Source organism: Mobula birostris, chromosome X (assembly GCF_030028105.1).
Source record: "Mobula birostris isolate sMobBir1 chromosome X, sMobBir1.hap1, whole genome shotgun sequence".
Classification (NCBI taxonomy): Eukaryota; Metazoa; Chordata; class Chondrichthyes; order Myliobatiformes; family Myliobatidae; genus Mobula; species Mobula birostris.
In genome coordinates this window covers 6,860,302-6,880,091 of record NC_092402.1, presented here as the reverse complement: position 1 = coordinate 6,880,091, position 19,790 = coordinate 6,860,302, and the positions used below count along the sequence as shown (strand labels likewise).

Genomic DNA, 19,790 nt, shown 5'->3' with positions numbered 1-19,790 from the left:
CCATCGTGTTCTTCTGGGCAGTGACTTTACAAGATGGGTGACCCCCCCCCCCCCCCCCAGCCATTATCAATACTCTTCAGAGATTGCCTGCCTGGCGTCAGTGGTCACATCACCAGGACTTGTGATCTGCACCGGCTGCTCGTACGACCGTCCACCACCTGCTCCCATGGTTTCACCTGACCCAGATCGGGGGGCTGAGCAGGTGCTACACCTTGCCCAAGGGTGACCTGCAGGCTAGCTGAGGGAAGGGGTGCCTCACACCTCCTTTGGCAGAGATGTATCCCCACCCCACCACCCATTAAGTGACTACAGCAGTTATTTTTTCAAATAAGAACCAATGTTTCAAACAATGTAAATTGCAAGCGGTAATTTGACTGAAGTATAACGTACATCCTGGTACAGTCCTCCCCAACACTGAGCACATTTCAAGGCAACCCTGCCACAAGAAAGCAGCTTCAGTGATGGATTGAATGGTTGAATTCTGCTCGTATGTCGTATGGTCTTAAAGTCCATCATCGGGGACCCCCACCATCCAGGACATGCTCTCTTCTCACTACTGCCATCACCAAGGAGGTACAGGAGCTTCAGGTCCCACACCACCAGGTTCAGGAACAGTTATTACCCCTCAACCATCAGGAAGGAGGTACAGGAGCCTCAGGACCCACACCACCAGGTTCAGGAACAGTTATTACCCCTCAACCATCAGGAAGGAGATACAGGAGCCTCAGGACCCACACCACCAGGTTCAGGAACAGTTATTACCCCTCAACCATCAGGAAGGAGGTACAGGAGCCTCAGGTCCCACATCACCAGGTTCAGGAACAGTTATTACCCCTCAACCATCAGGAAGGAGGTACAGGAGCCTCAGGACCCACACCACCAGGTTCAGGAACAGATATTACCCCTCAACCATCAGGAAGGAGGTACAGGAGCCTCAGGGCCCACACCACAAGGTTGAGGAACAGTTATTACCCCTCAACCATCAGGAAGGAGGTACAGGAGCCTCAGGACCCACACCACCAGGTTCAGGAACAGATATTACCCCTCAACCACCGGGCCTCCTGTGCTGGTGTAGATAATTTCACCCACCTCAACTCTGAACTGATCCCACAACCTATGCATTCACTTCCAAGGAATCTACAACTGATGCTCTCAATATTATTTATTTATTATTTTAAAACTTACTTGCACTGTTTGTCTTCCTTTGCACATTGATAGCTTGTCAATCTTTGTTTATGTATAGCTTCTCATAAACTCTACTGTATTTCGTTACTTCTCCTGTGATTGCCCGAAGGAAAATAAAACTCGGGGTTGTATATGGTGACATGTATGTACTTTGATTATGATTTTGACTTCTTTAATCTTTAAGAGTGCATGTCTCGGTTGGCGAGGGTCCTGAATGACATGCCTTCTCGAGGCACCACCTGTTGAAGATGTTCTGGATGGTGGAAGGTTGAGCCTGTGTTGGACCCACTGCAGTCTCTTTCGATCCTGGCCCAACATTTTTGCCGGTACCCATTTTCAGTTGGGTGGACTGGAGCAGTGTGTGGTTAAGTGCCTTGCTCAAGGACACACAACACACTACTCTGGCCGAGGCTCGAACCCACGACCTTCAGAACGCTAGTCCAATGCCCTAACCACTTGGCCATGTGCCACACTTAACCAACATGATCTCTCATTAATCTTCCTTCATCACTAAATTATCTCGGTCCCAGACAGGGTCTGCGACAAGTCCAAATATACTCATCAGCGTATCGGGGCAGCAGTGTAGATCAGTTGTTAGCACCATCCTTTACTAATACTGGGTTCAATTGCTGCCGCGGTCCATAAGGAGGTCTGTACGTTCTTCCCCCGACTGCTGGGGTTTTCCCCGGATGCTCCAGTTTCCTCCCACGGTCCAAAGATGTACCGGTTGATAGGTTAATTGGTCGTTGTAAATTGTCCCATGATTGGGCAATGGTTGAATCGGGGAACTGCTGGGCAGACCGGCTCAAAAGGCTTGCCTCGCACTATATCTCAATAAATAAATCAATGAATAAATATGTAAAATCATCAACAATTTTTTTTAAAGTAAGATCCTTAGAATTGCAGAATACTCAGATCTGCAGCTGGATCTTCAACTTCCTCATAGACAGGACCCAGACTGTAAAAATAGGGGACAAGCTCTCCTCTACAAACACTCTGAGCACCGGTGCCCCACAAGGCTGTGTACTCAGCCCCCTGCTGTACTCACTGTACACCCATGATTGTGTAGCCAAGTTTCCATCAAACTCAATATATAAGTTTGCTGATGACACAACAATTGTAGGCCGTATCTCGAGTAATGATGAGTTTGAGTACAGAGAGGAAATTAAGAACCTGGTGACATGGTGTGAAGACAATAACCTATCCTTCAATGTCAGCAAGACGAAGGAATTGGTTGTTGACTTCAGAAGGATTAGCGGACCGCACGACCCAATTTACATCGGTGGTGCGCAAGTGGAACAGGTCAAAAGCTTTAAGTTCCTCGGGGTCAATATCACAAATGACCTGACTTGGTCCAACCAAGCAGAGTTCACTGCCAAGAAGGCCCACCAGCGCCTTTACTTCCTGAGGAAGCTAAGGAAATTTGGCCTGTCCCCTAAAACTCTCACTAATTTTTATAGATGCACCGTAGAAAACATTCTTCTAGGGTGCATCACAACCTGGTATGGGAGTTGTCCTGTCCGAGACCGGAAGAAGCTGCAGAAGATCGTGAACACAGCCCAACACATCACACTAACCAATCTTCCATCCTTAGACTCACTTTACACCGCACGCTGTCGGAGCAGTGCTGCCAGGATAATCAAGGACACGACCCACCCAGCCAACACACTTTTCGTCCCTCTTCCCTCTGGGAGAAGGCTCAGGAGCTTGAAGACTCGTACGGCCAGATTTGGGAACAGCTTCTTTCCAACTGTGATAAGACTGCTGAACGGATCCTGACCCGGATCTGGGCCATACCCTCCAAATATCCGGACCTGCCTCTCGGTTTTTTTGCACTACCTTACTTTCCCTTTTCCATTTTCTATTTATGATTTATAATTTAAATTTTTAATATTTACTATTGATTTGTACTCCAGGGAGCATGAAGAGCAGAATCAAATATCGCCGTGATGATTGTATGCTCTAGTACCAATTGTTTGGCGACAATAAAATAAATCCCAAGGAGCTCCCATTGGAGCGTTTTCAAGCATGATTTGACATCAAGCCACTGAAAGAGTTTACTGGATATGACCAAACAAATTGCTTAGGACTGGGGCAGCATGGTAGCCTAGCGGTTAGCGCAACACTTTACCATACTGGTGACTCTGGGTTCGATTCCTGCCATGCCTGCAAGGAGTTTGTACATTCTCCCCGTGACCATGTGGGTTTCCTCTGGGTGATACAGTTTCCTCCCACAGCTCGAAAAAAGTACCACTTCAGCAAATTCATTGGGCATTGTAAATTTTCCTGTGATTAGCCTCAGATTAAATCGGGGGATTGCTGGGCAGTGTGTCTAAGTGAAAGGAACGTATCCACCATGGCCCCTGGCAGCATATTCAACACACCCACCACTCTCTGTAAAATACCTTCCTCTGACATCAAAGAAGAGAAACTCTGCGGGTGCTGGCAATTCCATCTGATATATAACCATATAACAATTACAGCACGGAAACAGGCCATCTCAGCCCTTCTAGTCCGTGCCGAACTCTTACTCTCACCTAGTCCCACCGACCTGCACTCAGCCCATAACCCTCCATTCCTTTCCTGTCCATATATCTATCCAATTTAACTTTAAACGACAACATCGAACCTGCCTCAACCACTTCTGCTGGAAGCTCGCTCCACACAGCTACCACTCTCTGAGTAAAGAAGTTCCCCTCAGGTTACCCCTAAACTTTTGCCCTTTAACTCTCAACTCATGTCCTCTTGTTTGAATCTCCCCCACTCTCAATGGAAAAAGCCTATCCACGTCAACTATATCAATCCCCCTCATAATTTTAAATACCTCTATCAAGTCCCCACTCAACCTTCTACGCTCCAAAGAATAAAGACCCAACTTGTTCAACCTTTCTCTGTAACTTAGGAGATGAAACCCAGGTAATATTCTAGTAAATCTTCTCTGTACTCTCTCTATTTTGTTGATATCTTTCCTATAATTCAGTGACCAAAACTGTACACAATACTCCAAATTTGGCCTTACCAATGCCTTGTACAATTTCAACATTACATCCCAACTCCTATACTCAATGCTCTGATTTATAAAGGCCAGCATACCAAAAGCTTTCTTCACCACCCTATCCACATGAGATTCCACCTTCAGGGAACTATGCACCATTATTCCTAGATCCCTCTGTTCTACTGCATTCTTCAATGCCCTATCATTTACCATGTGTGTCTTATTTTGTTTAGTTCTACCAAAATGTAGCACCTCACATTTATCAGCATTAAACTCCATCTGCCATCTTTCAGCCCGCTCTTCCAACTGGCCTAAATCTCTCTGCAAGCTTTGAAATCCTACTTCATTATCCACAACGCCACCTATCTTAGTATCATCAGCATACTCACTCATCCAATTTACCACCCCATCATCCAGATCATTAATGTATATGACAAAGAAGTTAAGGGTGAAAGATGAAATGTTTAGGGGGAATGTGAGCGGGGAGCTTCTTCACTCAGAGAGTGGTGAGAGTGTGGAACGAGCTGCCAGTGTATGCGGCGCATGCTAGCCCAATTTCAACGCTTAAGATTAATTTGGATCGGTACATGGATGGGAGAGGCATGGAGGGCTGTAATCTGAGTGAAGAAGTTTCCCCTCGTGTTCCCCTTAAACTTCTCACCTTTCGCCCTTAACCCATGACCTCTGGTTGTCACCCCACCCGACCTCAGTGGGGAGGACGGGGGGTGGGGGGTGGTGGGTGAGAAGCTTCTGCTTGCACTTACCCCTCAGAACTGAGGAGATGAACAGAGGCCGGGTGGGCGTGGGGAAGCGCAGAGCAGGGGGGGGAAAAGAAAAATAAAGTGAATTTTAAAAATCACAGCACACCAGACCGGTCCTTCGTTAGCTCTGGGGACAGAGGAAAGAGGGGGCTGTGTTAATAGAACACAGAACGTTAGGGAAAATACAGGCCATTCGGCCCACAATATTGTGCTGACCTACAATATTGTGTAACCTACTCTAAGATCAATCTAACCCTTCCCTCCTACATAACCCCGACCTCCTCCCCTCCGCCATCTTCCTATCATCCATGTGCCTGTCTCCAAAGTCCCTTATGTACCTGCCTGTACCTCCACCCCTGGCAGGGCGTTCCACACACCCACCACCCTCAGTGTAAAAAAAACTACCTCTGACATCACCCCCCCATACCTTCTTGCAATCACCTTCAAATTATGAGCCCCCCCACCCTCGGAATTAGCCTTAATCATCATATTGTATCATTTCTTAATGCATGCATTACTAAATGATAATAAAAGAGGACTGCGTGTCCTCATAATCTAAAAAAAATCAGTTCAATCAATGGACAGCCCTCGAAAGTACGTCTAAACACCCACTCCCGCGTTTGACCTTGTCGTAAATAGCCTTTTCCCCACCGCCAATACAATCCTCCACATCTGTCCGCTTAATAGACTGTTGGAAAGGTCAAGAGACCGCGATTGCTTTATATTCTGGGAAGCGAGTTCTTTAACTTTAATTGAAAATTGATTGTCGGGGAGGGCGATTACCGTCTGGAGAACGCGGCGATTGGATTTATGCAAATCCGCGCATTCTCCGGGTACGGTACAGTGTCCCAAGCGGCCGGCAGTCGGTAGAACCCCATTACCCAGGAAACTTTTCTAAATTTAAGGCTGCATGGAGACCACAGAACGGAGCAACGCTAACTGTTGCGCTTCTCGGGGTCCTTTGAACTCAGGCGGCTGTGAATATATATATATCTATATGTATACCACTTGTGCAACATCTAATGTTTGTTATTGCGCTTTTTCAATTTCAGCCTTGTCACCTTATCCTTTCAACAGCACGCTACCATCTTCAGAGACCACCGTCTCACCAGCTTTACCGAAATCGTGAGCCTGGACATACACAGAACAGCACAGTACAGGCCCTTCGGCCCACAATGTTGTGCCGACCCTCAAACCCTGCCTCCCTTATAAGCCCCCACCTTAAATTCCTCCATATACCTGTCTATTAAACTTCACTAGTGTATCCGCCTCCACCACTGACTCAGGCAGTGCATTCCACACACCAACCACTCTCTGAGTAAAAAATCTTCCTCCAATATCCCCCTTGAACTTCCCACCCCTCACCTTAAAGCCATGTCCTCTTGTATTGAGCAGTGGTGCCCTGGGGAAGAGGCGCTGGCTATCCACTCTATCTATTCCTCTTATTATCTTGTACACCTCTATCATGTCTCCTCTCATCCTCCTTCTCTCCAAAGAGTAAAGCGCTAGCTCCCTTAATCTCTGATCATAATGCATACTCTCTAAACCAGGCAGCATCCTGGTAAATCTCCTCTGTACCCTTTCCAATGCTTCCACATCCTTCCTATAGTGAGGTGACCAGAACTGGACACAGTACTCCAAGTGTGGCCTAACCAGAGTTTTATAGAGCTGCATCATTACATCGCAACTCTTAAACTCTATCCCTCGACTTATGAAAGCTAACACCCCATAAGCTTTCTTAACTACCCTATCCACCTCTGAGGCAACTTTCAGGGATCTGTGGACAGGTACCCCCAGATCCCTCCGCTTCTCCACACTACCAAGTAACCTGCCATATATATAAATGTATATATCAATAATTAATTATGATTCCTAGTTGGGCAACTCTCTTGGCGGGTTGTGAGAAGTTATTCCAAGCAGAGGCACTTGGTCTGAACTTAGAGGGGTCGGCACAAAGACAGCTTGACCCTCTGCGGGCAGTCAATGTTTCAGTTCCTTCGCGGGCATGATTTTCCCCAACACAGCAGCGACTCGGTCTCCGGGAAACAAGGGTGGAGGAACGCGGCTTTGAGCAGACGTGGGGGGATGAACTGGGGAGAGAGACGAAGGACCACAGGTCGGCTTGTCAGGGGCGGACCGAATTGACCAGTGGACACGCTGGGTGAGACCTTTTATGCGCGCCCATGTGAATGCACCACCGCGGCCTTTGACAGTCACAGCCCAGGACTTAGCAGTCTGACGCTCTCCTCCGGGAGACCTCGTTCGACAATGCGGCGGCGGCCACAGTTCCCGGGCGGCAGGGGTTCAGATTGTCACCCTGGTTGCTGCGTGCTTAATCCGCGAGCGGGCCGGTGAACCGGAAAGGTCAAAGCAGCTCCGACCCGAGAGAGGGTCGCCCCCCCACCGGTCAATCAGCCGTGAATAGGGAGCAGACCGTCCATTATCCAACTGACTTCTCCCCGCCTCGCCCGACGTACTCCGGTCACTGGCCTGACTCAAGTTTTTTTAAAAAAAACTCTTCCCCTGAAGGCAACAGCGAGCAAGGGTTGTTGTTTAAATATTATCATAACAATGACATTACGATGCTCCTATGCACAGAACGATTCATAGGCTCAAGCAATCCCCAGACCACATTAAAGGTCCGGCTACCGCTGTAATGTAGAGCGTGCGGGAATTTACCGTGAGACACAGTGGCAGAACTCAGCCATTCGGCCCATCGAGTCTGCTCTACTATTCCATCATGGCTGATTTATTATCTCTCTCAACCCCATTCTCCTGCCTTCTCCTCGTAACCTAGTCAAGCACCTATGAACCTCTGCTTTAAATATCCCCAAAGACTTGGCCTCCACATCTGTCCGTGTTCCACAGATTCACCGCCCTCTGCCTAAAGAAAATCATCTTCACCTCCGTTCAAAAGGGTCGGGAGACTGTGTCCTCTGGACCCAGTCTCCCCCCCCATAGGAAACATCCTCTCCACATCCACTCTATCTGTGTCCTCTGGACCCAGTCTCCCCCACCATAGGAAACATCCTCTCCACATCCACTCTATCTGTGCCCTCTGGTCCTAGACTCCCCCACTATAGGAAACATCCTCTCCACATCCACTCTATCTGTGCCCTCTGGTCCTAGACTCCCCACTATAGGAAACATCCTCTCCACATCCACCCTATCTGTGTCCTCTGGTCCTAGACTCACCCACTATAGGAAACATCCTCTCCACATCCACTCTATCTGTGTCCTCTGGTCCTAGACTCCCCCACTATAGGAAACGTCCTCTCCACATCCACTCTATCTGTGTCCTCTGGTCCTAGACTCCCCCACTATAGGAAACATCCTCTCCACATCCACTCTATCTGTGGCCTCTGGTCTTAGACTCCCCCACTATAGGAAACACCCTCTCTACATCCACTCACAACACGTTGGATGAACTCAGCAGGTCGGGCAGCATCCGTGGAAAAGATCAGTGGACGTTTCGGGCCTGAACTCTTCGTCAGGACTGTAGGGGGAAGGGGCAGAGGCCCTATAAAGAAGGTGGGGGGGGGTGTGAAGGAGAAAGCTGGTAGGTTCCAGGTGAAAAACCAGTAAGGGGAAAGATAAAGGGGTGGGGGAGGGGAAGCAGGGAGGTGATAGGCAGGAAAGGTGAAGAAGGAATAGGGGAAAACACAATGGGTAGTAGAAGGAGGCAGAACCATGAGGGAGGTGATAGGCAGCTGGGGGAGGGGGCAGAGTGAAATAGGGATAGAGGAAGGGAGGGGGAGGGAATTACCGGAAGCTGGAGAATTCTATGTTCATACCAAGGGGCTGGAGACTACCTAGATGGTATATGAGGTGTTGCTCCTCCAACCTGAGTTTAGCCTCATCATGGCAGTAGAGGAGGCCATGTGTGGACATATCTGAATGGGAATGTGAAGCAGAGTTGAAGTGGGTGGCTACTGGGAGATCCTGTCTGTTGTGGTGGACGGAGCGGAGGTGCTCGACAAGCGGTCCCCCAATCTGCGTCGGGTTTCACCGATGTAGAGGAGGCCGCACCAGGAGCACCGGATGCAATAGATGACTCCAACAGACTCACAAGTGAAGTGTTGCCTCACCTGGAAGGACTGTTTGGGGCCCTGAATGGTGGCAAGAGAGGAGGTGTAGGGACAAGTGTAACAATTACGCTTACAGGAATAAGTGCCGGGTGGGAGATCCGTGGACCGATCGACCATCGACTGATCTTTTCCACGGATGTTGCCCGACCTGCTGAGTTCCTCCAGCGTGTTGTCGTCGACCGATCTTTTCCACGGATGTTGCCCGACCTGCTGAGTTACTCCAGCGTGTTGTCGTCGACCGATCTTTTCCACGGATGCTGCCTGACCTGCTGAGTTCTTCCAGCGTGTTGTGAGTGTTGCTTTGACCCCAGCATCTGCAGATTAATTTGTGTTAATGACTCTGTACGTCCACTCTATCTGTGTCCTCTGGTCCTAGACTCCCCCACTATAGGAAACATCCTCTCCACATCCACTCTATCTGTGCCCTCTGGTCCTAGACTCCCCCACTATAGGAAACATCCTCTCCACATCCACTCTATCTGTGTCCCCTGGTCCTAGACTCCCCCACTATAGGAAACATCCTCTCCACATCCACTCTATCTGTGTCCTCTGGCCCTAGACTCCCCAACCATAGGAAACATCCTCTCCACATCCACTCTATCTGTGTCCTCAGGTCCTAGACTCCCCCACTATAAGAAACATCCTCTCCACATCCACTCTATCTGTGTCCTCTGGTCCTAGACTCCCCCACTATAGGAAACATCCTCTCCACATCCACTCTATCTGTGTCCTCTGGTCCTAGACCCCCCCCACTATAGGAAACATAACTTTACATCTGCTCTATTTTGACCCATCCATATTCAATAGGTTTCAATGAGATCCCTCTTCATTCTTCTAAACTCCAGTAAATACAGGCCCAGAGCCATCTTCTCCACAGCCAGGCCTTTCAATATTCAATAGGTTTCAATGAGACCCACTCCCCTCCTCAATTACACACACTTAGGTCCCACAGACCGGAAGCGTGCTTAGTTATGTTGGCCAAGTGGTTGTTGGACACAAGAGGTAGGTTGTGGTCAGTTAGGGTGGCGGGATGGAGATTGGCCTCTACCAAAGGAGGCTCCCTCTGCTAGCCTGCAGGTCACCCTTGGGCAAGTTGTAGCACCTGCTTAGAACCCCCCATCCCCCGATCAGGGTCGGGTGAAACCGTGGGAGCAGGTGGTGGACGGTCGTACGAGCAGTCGGTGGTGCAGATCACAAGTCCTGGTGATGCAACCACTGATGCCAGGCAGACAATCTCTGAAGAGTATTGATAATGGCCGGGGAGGGTCACCGGTCTTGTAAAGTCACTGCTCAGAAGAAGGCGATGGCAAAGTACTTCTGTCAGAAAATTTGCCAAGAACAATCATGGTCACGATATGATATGACACAGCACATAATGATGATGTCATACTACACAGCACATAATGATGATGATGGTGGTACTGGCCAGGATGCTATGTAGCCATGAACAATCCGTGAGCAGGGTGGGTGGGATCCTTCATGATGTTAACAAGCCCCTTTCAAAGGTTTCAAGGTACAGTTAATGCCAGAGAAATGTATACAATATACATCCTGAAATGCTTTTTCTTTGCAAGCATCCACAGAAACAGAGGAGTCCCCCCAAAGAATGAACAACAGCTAAATGTTAGAACCCCAAAGTCCCCCCAGCTTCCCCCACCCACGCATAAGCGGCTACAAGCAACAATCCTCCTCCCCGCACCGGTTAAAAAAACATTGGTCCCCTCCCCCCCAACTGAGCACTCAAGCATGCAGCAAAGCAACAGCAAAGATACAGACTTGCAGTACTCCCAAAACTACATTGTTCACCCGGTACTCGACATACCACAGGCTCTCTCTCTCTCTAATAAGGGAGAAAGTGGTGTCCCCATTTCACAGCGAAAGGGGAAACTTATCAAGCAACTCCCTGGTTTACGATGTTAAAAATCTGTTGCATCGCTTTTTCCGAGCTCTGTGCCCAAAGTTCTCGGGTTTCTGAGGACACGGCTAAAGATGTTCCGGCTCGCACGACACTCCGGTCTGTCGGGACACCGACCTTCGATCCGCCCCTCTCCAGAGTCCCGAGATCCTAGGCCCCCAAAGGTGAGCCGAACTCTTATAGGCCGCGCCCTCGGCATGTCGGACAATGGCCCGGCGTGAGACAGCGAGAGCGGGTCCCGTTCCCGCAAAGAACCCGAAATCAGCGTGTAAACTCCAGGTCAGGGTCTTCAAAAGAACCCTGAAGGGGAAAAGTAGAGATATTAAGGATAGATTCTGTGGAAACTCCTGCAAAGATCCCGGCACCTTTTTGTATATCTGCCCCTGGCTGCGGGTAGGCTGTAGCCGCTGAGGCGTTGGGCAGATTCGCGGCGGACAGGAAGCCTCTACAACGGGGAGTCGGGGTTCACTGTCTGTACGTTTTTCCCGTGACCACACGTGGGTTTGCTCCGGGTGCCCCGGATCCCTCCCCACCACCCCACGTTCTAAAGGCGTACAAGTTAGGGCTGGGAAGCGGTGGGCACGTCACCGCCGGCCTCCCTTCCACCCGTCAGAGGTATTTAGCAGGAGCGCTGTGTATGCAGGGCCCTGAGTATTGTCAAAACCCCTCCCATCTATCCAACAATCCCTTTGGACTCCCGACCATCAGGCAGGAGGCGGCGTAGCATTTGGGCAGGAACCGTTCGGATGGGAAGCAGCTTCTTCCCCCAAGGCCGTGAGACGACTGAACTCCCCGCCACCACCCCGGTCTCATCACGGACGAAGCGCAGGTCGCGTTAGACGTTTACGAGGGGTGATTGATAAGTTCGTCGCCCGAGGTAGAAGGCATCCATTTTATTTTCCTACAGTTACACACTTAGTCCAGCGGTCGTGCAGCATACGGATCCCTTCTTTGTAGAAGCTGACGCCTTGGACCTCCAGACAGTGGTCGACAGCAGGGGTGATTGATAAGTTCGTGGCCCAAGGTAGACGGAAATGTCCTCTATACAGCTCTCGTTACATTCACGTGCAGTTCAACTCTGAGTGATTATGCAGAAAGTTTGAAGTTAATAACTCATCTCCTTCTACCTTAGGCCGCGAACTTAGCGAGAGGGGAGACATGACAAACAACTCGCTGGTTTACGATGTTAAAAGTCCTTTCTGTCGTTTTGTCCCCCCCCCCCCCCCCGAGATCTGTGCCCAAAGATCTCGGGTCTCTGGGCACACAGCCGTCTCCCATGTCACAGCGGTCTGTCGGGACACCAACCTTCGATCCACCCGTCTCCAGAGCCCCGAGATCCTAGGCCTCCAAAGGCGAGCCGAACCCTTTGACATGTCGGATAACGGCCCATCGTGAAACCCCGAAAGTGGTTCCCATTCCCGCAGAGAACTGTATATTACAGTGTGTTACATGTGAATTGTATGCAGTGCTGTGCGCGAGTTATATGTAATGCGTGCATACGTGAGTCATATGTAGTGTCGTGCGAGTTATATGTAGTGTACTGTACAAGTTATACCCGCAGTGTGCTATGTGCGAGTTATATGTAGTGTGCTGTGCGTGCATTACATGTGTGTTGTGCTGCGTGTAATATGTAGAGTGGGGTGTATGGGGTGTCACGGAGGGGTCGCACCTCTGGTGGCGGAACATGTTGCGTCCTTTTCAACTTTCGCTAATGCCCCACCTCCCCCAACCGTAATTTATTTATATACACACATTCTTTTTCTCTCTTTCCTTTTTCTCCCTCTGCCCCTTTCACTATACCCCTTGCCCATCCTCTGGACTTCCCCCCCCCACCCCTTTTCTTTCTCCCTGGGCCTCCTGTCCCATGATCCTCTCATATCCCTTTTGCCAATCACCTGTCCAGCTCTTGGCTCCATCCCTCCCCCTCCTGTCTTCTCTTATCTTGGATCTCCTCCTCCCCTTCCCACTTTCCAATCTCTTACTAGCTCTTCCTCCAATTAGTCCTGATGAAGGGTCTTGGCCCGAAACGTCGACTGTACCTTTTCCTAGAGATGCTGCCTGGCCTGCTACGTTCACCAGCAACTTTTATGTGTGTTGCTTGAAATTCCAGCATCTGCAGATTTCCTCTTGTTTGCGTCCTTGTCAAGGCAGTTAGTCCACCTTTGGTCCCCACCTGGCACTCAGCTCTCACCTGTGGCTCCCCGTAGCTGTTTGCATGCGATAGCGGCCACACCCCGGGCAACGGCTTCGACAAGCCGGCTAAATCAGGTGAAGGTAGCCGACGGGTCTCAAACCCTCGGTGAGATAGGGAGTTGTCTATCCCAGCATGTGAAGACAGACTCCGGCGGATTGAGCGGACGAGACTAATGGAAGGTCCAGTGGTCAGGAAGGCGGTCTCTGCAAGTGTCGTGGAACGTGTAGAGCAGGACAAGACACAGGAGACGTCCTGGTCATCCCCTGTGCCTAGTCCCATCTCCAGCCGTCTCGACTCTGTCTTGCCACTGGATCCAGATGGGAATTGGGAAGAGAGAGTGAGGCTGATGCTGCACAACTCCCCCTCACTTAAATCCAAATCACGCACTAGTCTCAACACCATCATAATGGTGTCGAGGTCCTCATCGATGTCGACGATGGACGAACACACATATGTAGCGTGCTGTGAGTTATGCGTAGTGTGTTGTGAGTTATATGCAGTGCTGTGTGCAAGTTATATGTAGTGTGCTGAGCGTGAGTGATATGTAGTGTGATGTGCATGAGTGATATGTAGTGTGATGTGCATGAGTTCTATGTAGTGTGCTGTGTGTTATATGTAGTGTGCTCTGTGTGTGTTATATGTAGTGTGCTGTGCGCGAGTTGTATGTAGTGTGCTGTGTGTGAGTTATATGTAGTGTGCTGTGTTATATGTAGTGTGCTGTGCGCGAGTTGTATGTAGTGTGCTGTGTGTGAGTTATATGTAGTGTGCTGTTTGCGTGGTGGTCTGAAGGAGCATTGTTTCATTTGGCCGTATACATGCGTACAACTGAGTAACAACAAACTTCAACTTGATGTCTCAATGTTTCGATGTAAATGTGTCAAAGTAAAGATCACCTTTTGCCTTTAAACATTTCCACTGAGCGTGCGGTGCTTTGAGAGATCCCGAGACTGTGGCAGCTGCCAGGGAAATGTGGGTGGGTTGCTCGCCTCTTTGGAGGGCCAGGTTGCCTCTGCGTTTCAGAAGCCGTTCCTCTCCCATGCCCACCTCCTGTACAGCAAGCACAATGGGCGACGCAGCCCGTGTGTATTCCGACAGAAGTGTGACGAGTGCAGCTAAACTTTAAAATTCTTTACACTTCGCACATCGAAAGAAAGCTCCTAAATACTCCCCCTCCCCCCTGCCATTTCTACCATCCACTCGGAATGGATTCACGACTCAGTAAAATGTCAGAGCTGCGACTAGGGAAGGGTTAACATTATGTCCCGGCAAAGATACCGTGGAGCCAGCTAGGCACGAAATGCCAAAAGATACAGGAGCAGAAGTAGGCTATTGGCTGATCCAATTCTTCCAGTCATCCCCACTCCCCTGCCTTCACCCCATACTGTTTGATGCCCTCGTTAATCAACAACCTACCTACCTCTGTCTCAGATGCACCCGATGACTTGGCCTTCACGGCCGCTCGTGACAACAAATTCCACAGATTTACCACCCTCCGACTAAAGTAATCTCTCAGCATCTCAGTTCTAAATGGGCGTCCTTCAATCCTGAAGTCGTGTCCTCTTGTCCTAGACTTCCCCCTACCATGGGAAATAATGAAGGCATAGCTTCTCATTCAACACACACACACACACAAAAAAAAATGCTGGAGGAACCCAGCAGGCCAGGCAGCATCTATGGAGGAGAGTAAACAGCCGGCGTTTCGGGCCGGGACTGGAGTCCCAAAAGCAGTCTGCCCATCCTGCTGAGGGTGGGTTGGTTGGTTAGTTAGTTGATGGGTTGGTTGGGTAGGTAGGTAGCTAGCTAAGTAGGTGGTTGGGTGGGTAGGTGCGTAAGTGGATTGGTGGGTGTGTAAGGTGGGTGGGTGGGTTGGTGGGTGAGTGGGTAGGTGGTTAATGGGTGGGTGGGTTGGTTGGTAGGTAGATAAGTGGGTGGGTTGGTGGGTGAGTGGGTAGGTAGGTGAGTGGGTGGGTGGGTTGGTGGGTGAGTGGGTGGGTGGGTAGGTGGGTAGGTGAGTGGGTGGGTTGGCAGGTGTGCATATGTGTGCGCGCGTGTGTGTTGCTCGGATTTCCAGCGTCTGCAGACTTCCTCACGTCCGTAACAGCTTCCCTCTGCACACCAGGGCTCGGGAGACAACACAAGCGATACAAGGCACACACGCCAACTGACAAGCAATCGTTTACTCACTTCAAAGTCACCGCCGGTTGCTTTCCGGTGACCTTTGACGCCTCTGCTGCGAACGGCTTCGCAAGGAAGGAATTCAAAACTTACATTCCCCAAACGGCCAATATCCGCAAATGATAAGCTGATTTTGCAAAAGAAGCAGCGTTACTCTGGGCAGAACGGTGACAGGGGCCACGCAGTTCTTCTTGTGCACGAGCAAAATAAAGTGCGGCTCAGCCACAAGTGCGAGTGGGCTCTGGGTTCAGTTACTTTATTGTCGCTGGGGTCAAGGTGACCATTCTAAAATGTCCTTTGCCTGTTGAACACCTGGTCCGATCTTCCCCCCTCCCCCCGTTTCGGCGCGGGCCGTCCTCTCCTCAGGCGGGTAGCAAATAAATAATGGTGCGAAGACTCGGCCGTGTGGACAGGTCAGACGACGACGCCCATCAGGTTCACCCTCCGGTTCTGGTAGCGCTTGGAGATATCGGTCTCGATCTGAAAGCACAGACAATGGAGACAGGGACTTAGCACATCGTCTTGACGCCGAGTCAGGCTCTAAACAGAGCCACGTGCTGAACTAGAACATCACAAAATGTCTGAAGCCTTCGGGCTGTCCCAAGATTCTGGAAGGTGTAGTCTACCATCACTGTAGCACCTGAAGAAGCTACAGGAGTCTCAGGTCCCACACCACCAGGTTCGGGAACAGTTATTACCCCTCAACCATCAGGAAGGAGGACCAGGAGCCTCAGGTCCCACACCACCAGGTTCGGGAACAGTTAATACCCCTCAACCATCAGGAAGGAGGTACAGGAGCCTCAGGACCCACACCACCAGGTTCGGGAACAGTTATTACCCCTCAACCATCAGGAAGGATGTACAGGAACCTCAGGATCCACACCACCAGGTTCGGGAACAGTTATTACCCCTCAACCATCAGGAAGGAGGTACAGGAGCCTCAAGACCCACACCACCAGGTTCAGGAACAGTTATTACCCCTCAATCATCAGGAAGGAGGTACAGGAGCCTCAGGACCCACACCACCAGGTTCAGGAACAGTTATTACCCCTCAACCATCAGGAAGGAGGTACAGAAGCCCCAGGTCCCACACCACCAGGTTCAGGAACAGTTATTACCCCTCAAACATCAGGCACCTGAGCCAGTGTGGATAAATTCATGGACCTCATCTCTGAACTTATTCCACAACCTACAGACTCTTAAGAACTCTTGTGCTCTTGATATATATTTTTAATTTACTATTATAATTATTTTTTCCTTTTGCATTGGCAGAGTTTGTTGTCTTTTGCACACTGGTTGTGTGTCCATCTCTGTCAAGTCTGGCTTTTCATTGATTCTAGTGTGTTTCTTTGCAATTACTTTGGAAGCCCAGAGGAGGACGAACCTCAGGGTTGTTGTTCTTCGTCCTTCGTAGTGGAAGATGACCATGGCTTCAAAGTCAAATGGGAGATTGGTGGCTGTGGGTCCGGAGGTGACTGGTGAGGCCAATCCAGGCCCCGAAGGCTCGCCCACATGTGGGACACAAGTGGGTGGGTGCTGTCGTGGCAGTGGATGCTGCTCGGGCCTTGTGCACAGCACGCTTTCGTTGCGCCTGACTTCAGCTGCACTGGCTCCTGTGGTGATCTTGCTGCGCCAAGCTGGACGGTCGAGGGCAAGCGTCTCCCACGTGTTGATGTCGACACCCAGGCCTTTGAGGGACGCTTTGAGGCAGTCTTTGTAACGTTTCTTCTGCCCCCTGACTGAGCGCTTGCCCTGACACAGTTCTCCGTACAGCAGCTGCTCAGGCAATCGGCTGTCTGGCATTCTGACCACATGTCCAGCCCACCTGGCTTGGGCTTTCAGCAGGAAGGTGTAGACGCTGCAGAGCCCAGCTCGTTCCAGGATTTCCGTGTCGGGGACTTTGTCCTGCCACCTGATGTGGAGGAGTCTGCGGAGACAGCTCAGGTGAGAGTGGTTGAGCTGTTTGGCGTGTCTGCTGTAGACAGTCCAGGTCTCGCTGGCGTAAAGGAGGGTGGTAAGGACCACTGCACAGTAGACCTTCAGCTTGGTGGTAAGGCTGAGTCCTCTCCGCTCCCAGACGTTCTCACGGTGTCTCCCAAAGGCGGCGCTGGCTTTGGCAATAGTACACAGTGACATACACGTAATCTGAAAATAAATTTACTGACTCATTTCCTTAACCGTCCAGCGAACTGCCTTTCCCAAAATCTCCCTTCCGCAAAGCTCTACAGGGCCAAAAAAACTTCATGCCCTCTTACAAGTTTCTTCCCCCAGGCAGTTAATCTGATCAACCGTTCTCGTTCAACCTCCACACCCCCATCCAATAGTCGTCACTGCACCGTAAACACTTTAAACCAGGGGTTCGTGACCCTTTTTATGCCATGGACCCCTTTGAAGTCTGTAGACCCCTTCTCAGAATAATATTTTAAAAATATATAACATGCAATAACCTAGGATTACAGAAGAGAGCAGTTTTATTGAAATATAGTTGTCAAAACATTAAAAAATAAGCAAATTTGTGATGTAGTAATGTTGATGTTTCTTCATTAACAGATTAAATACCCCACATTACTGTGCCCATGGTCTGTTCTTTATCAAATTATGGTATTGCTTTGCACTGTTGTAACTATATGTTATAATTATGTGGTTTTTGTCAGTTTTTCGGTCTGTCTTGTGTTTCTGTGATTCGGTCTGTCTTGTGTTTCTGTGATATCACACTGGAGGAACATTGTATCATTTCTTAATGCATGTATTACTAAATGACAATAAACGAGGACTGTGTGTCCTCATAATCGAATCTAATCTAAATAACAAGACTATATATTTCAGACATCGGCCAGTTAAAATTAAATTACACTTTTCAAAGACGTATCAACGTGGAAGCTGTTGCTGCTCAACTTGGATAAGAGCATTAAACTCTCGTGTGGTCTTTGACAAAGCCACACACACGTCATGTCGGACAGCCAATCGATTACAACGTTTTATCTTAATGGTAACAAGAGTTGAAAATCCTAATTGGCAAAGAAATCTTGTTTTTTTGCCTACATTTACAATTGTAGGGACTGCTAGTTTAAGGATGAAAATAAAGATGAATTTTTTCCCCCACCCACGTTCACGGACCCCCTGGAACGGGGATCCCAAGCCAAGGACCCTGATTCAAACTATTGGTTATTTATTGGAGTAGGCACGGCACCCAGCAGTCCTCTGATCCTAGCCAAATCACGAGGTAACTTACAATGATCAATTAACCTTTAACTACACGATGGTACAGTCCTGATGAAGGTTCTCGGCCTGAAACACTGACTCTTCATCCATCTCCACAGATGCTGGTGTGTGTGTGTGTGTGTGTGTGTGTGTATGCATGTGTATATATTTCCAGCATCTGAAGAATCTCTTGTGTTTATGATCTGCTGGTATTACTGATCATTTTATTCCAATTCTGCACTTCTAACTTCATACGTTATGTAGTCCTTTAAGACTGTTCAATATTGTTTATTGGTATGGGTTGTGCCAGCACACCACAGCAAATTACTAATTTCTCAATTAGTTTTTGTTCTTTGAGAGTTATTCCACATAAGTGGCTGCCCCGATTAACCCGTGGCCCAATTAACCGGAATCGACTACTTCAACGAGTTATGAAGTACAAAAAAAAATTGAAGGTATCGACAATCACCTTGAATGTTACAATGAGAATGAAGATTTGGAGGATGCAATCGTTGAAAATATTGCATGAAGACAGTCCATCATCTGCACTAGGTGCCTGCGCTGATTATGTTCATTGACAGTCAATCAAAAGAACACAGAAGCGTAAACTGGATGAGTTCCTTTGTCAATAACCATATAACAATTACAGCACGGAAACAGGCCACCTCGGCCCTTCTAGTCCGTGCCAAACACTTACTCTCACCTAGTCCCACCGACCTGCACTCAGCCCATAACCCTCCATACCTTTCCTGTCCATATATCTATCCAATTTAACTTTAAACGACAACATCGAACCTGCCTCAACCACTTCTGCTGGAAGCTCGTTCCACACAGCTACCACTCTCTGAGTGAAGAAGTTCCCCCTCATGTTACCCCTAAACTTTTGCCCTTTAACTCTCAACTCATGTCCTCTCTCAATGGAAAAAGCCTATCCACATCAACTCTATCTATCCCCCTCATAATTTTAAATACCTCTATCAAGGCCCCCCTCAACCTTCTAAGCTCCAAAGAATAAAGACCCAACTTGTTCAACCTTTCTCTGTAGCTTAGGAGATGAAACCCAGGTAACATTCCAGTAAATCTTCTCTGTACTCTATCTATTTTGTTGACATCATTCCTATAATTCGGTGACCAGAACTGCACACAATACTCCAAATTTGGCCTCACCAATGCCTTATACAATTTCAACATTACATCCCAACTCCTATACTCAATGCTCTGATTAATAAAGGCCAGCATACCAAAAGCTTTCTTCACCACCCTATCCACATGAGAT

At 49.1% G+C, this 19,790-nt stretch overlaps 1 protein-coding gene across 2 annotated transcripts in view; it reads right to left on the bottom strand.

Moving 5' to 3' along the window:
- Positions 1 to 15,542: 15,542 nt before the first annotated feature.
- cdk5rap3 (CDK5 regulatory subunit associated protein 3) overlaps positions 15,543 to 19,790 on the bottom strand; it is a 78,199-nt gene continuing 73,951 nt past the window's right edge. For both annotated transcript variants that reach the window (XM_072249133.1, XM_072249134.1), the window contains exon 14: positions 15,543 to 15,793. In XM_072249133.1, the coding sequence (XP_072105234.1) occupies positions 15,728 to 15,793 (66 nt within the window). In that variant the 3' untranslated portion in view covers positions 15,543 to 15,727. The remainder of the gene's footprint in view (positions 15,794 to 19,790) is intronic.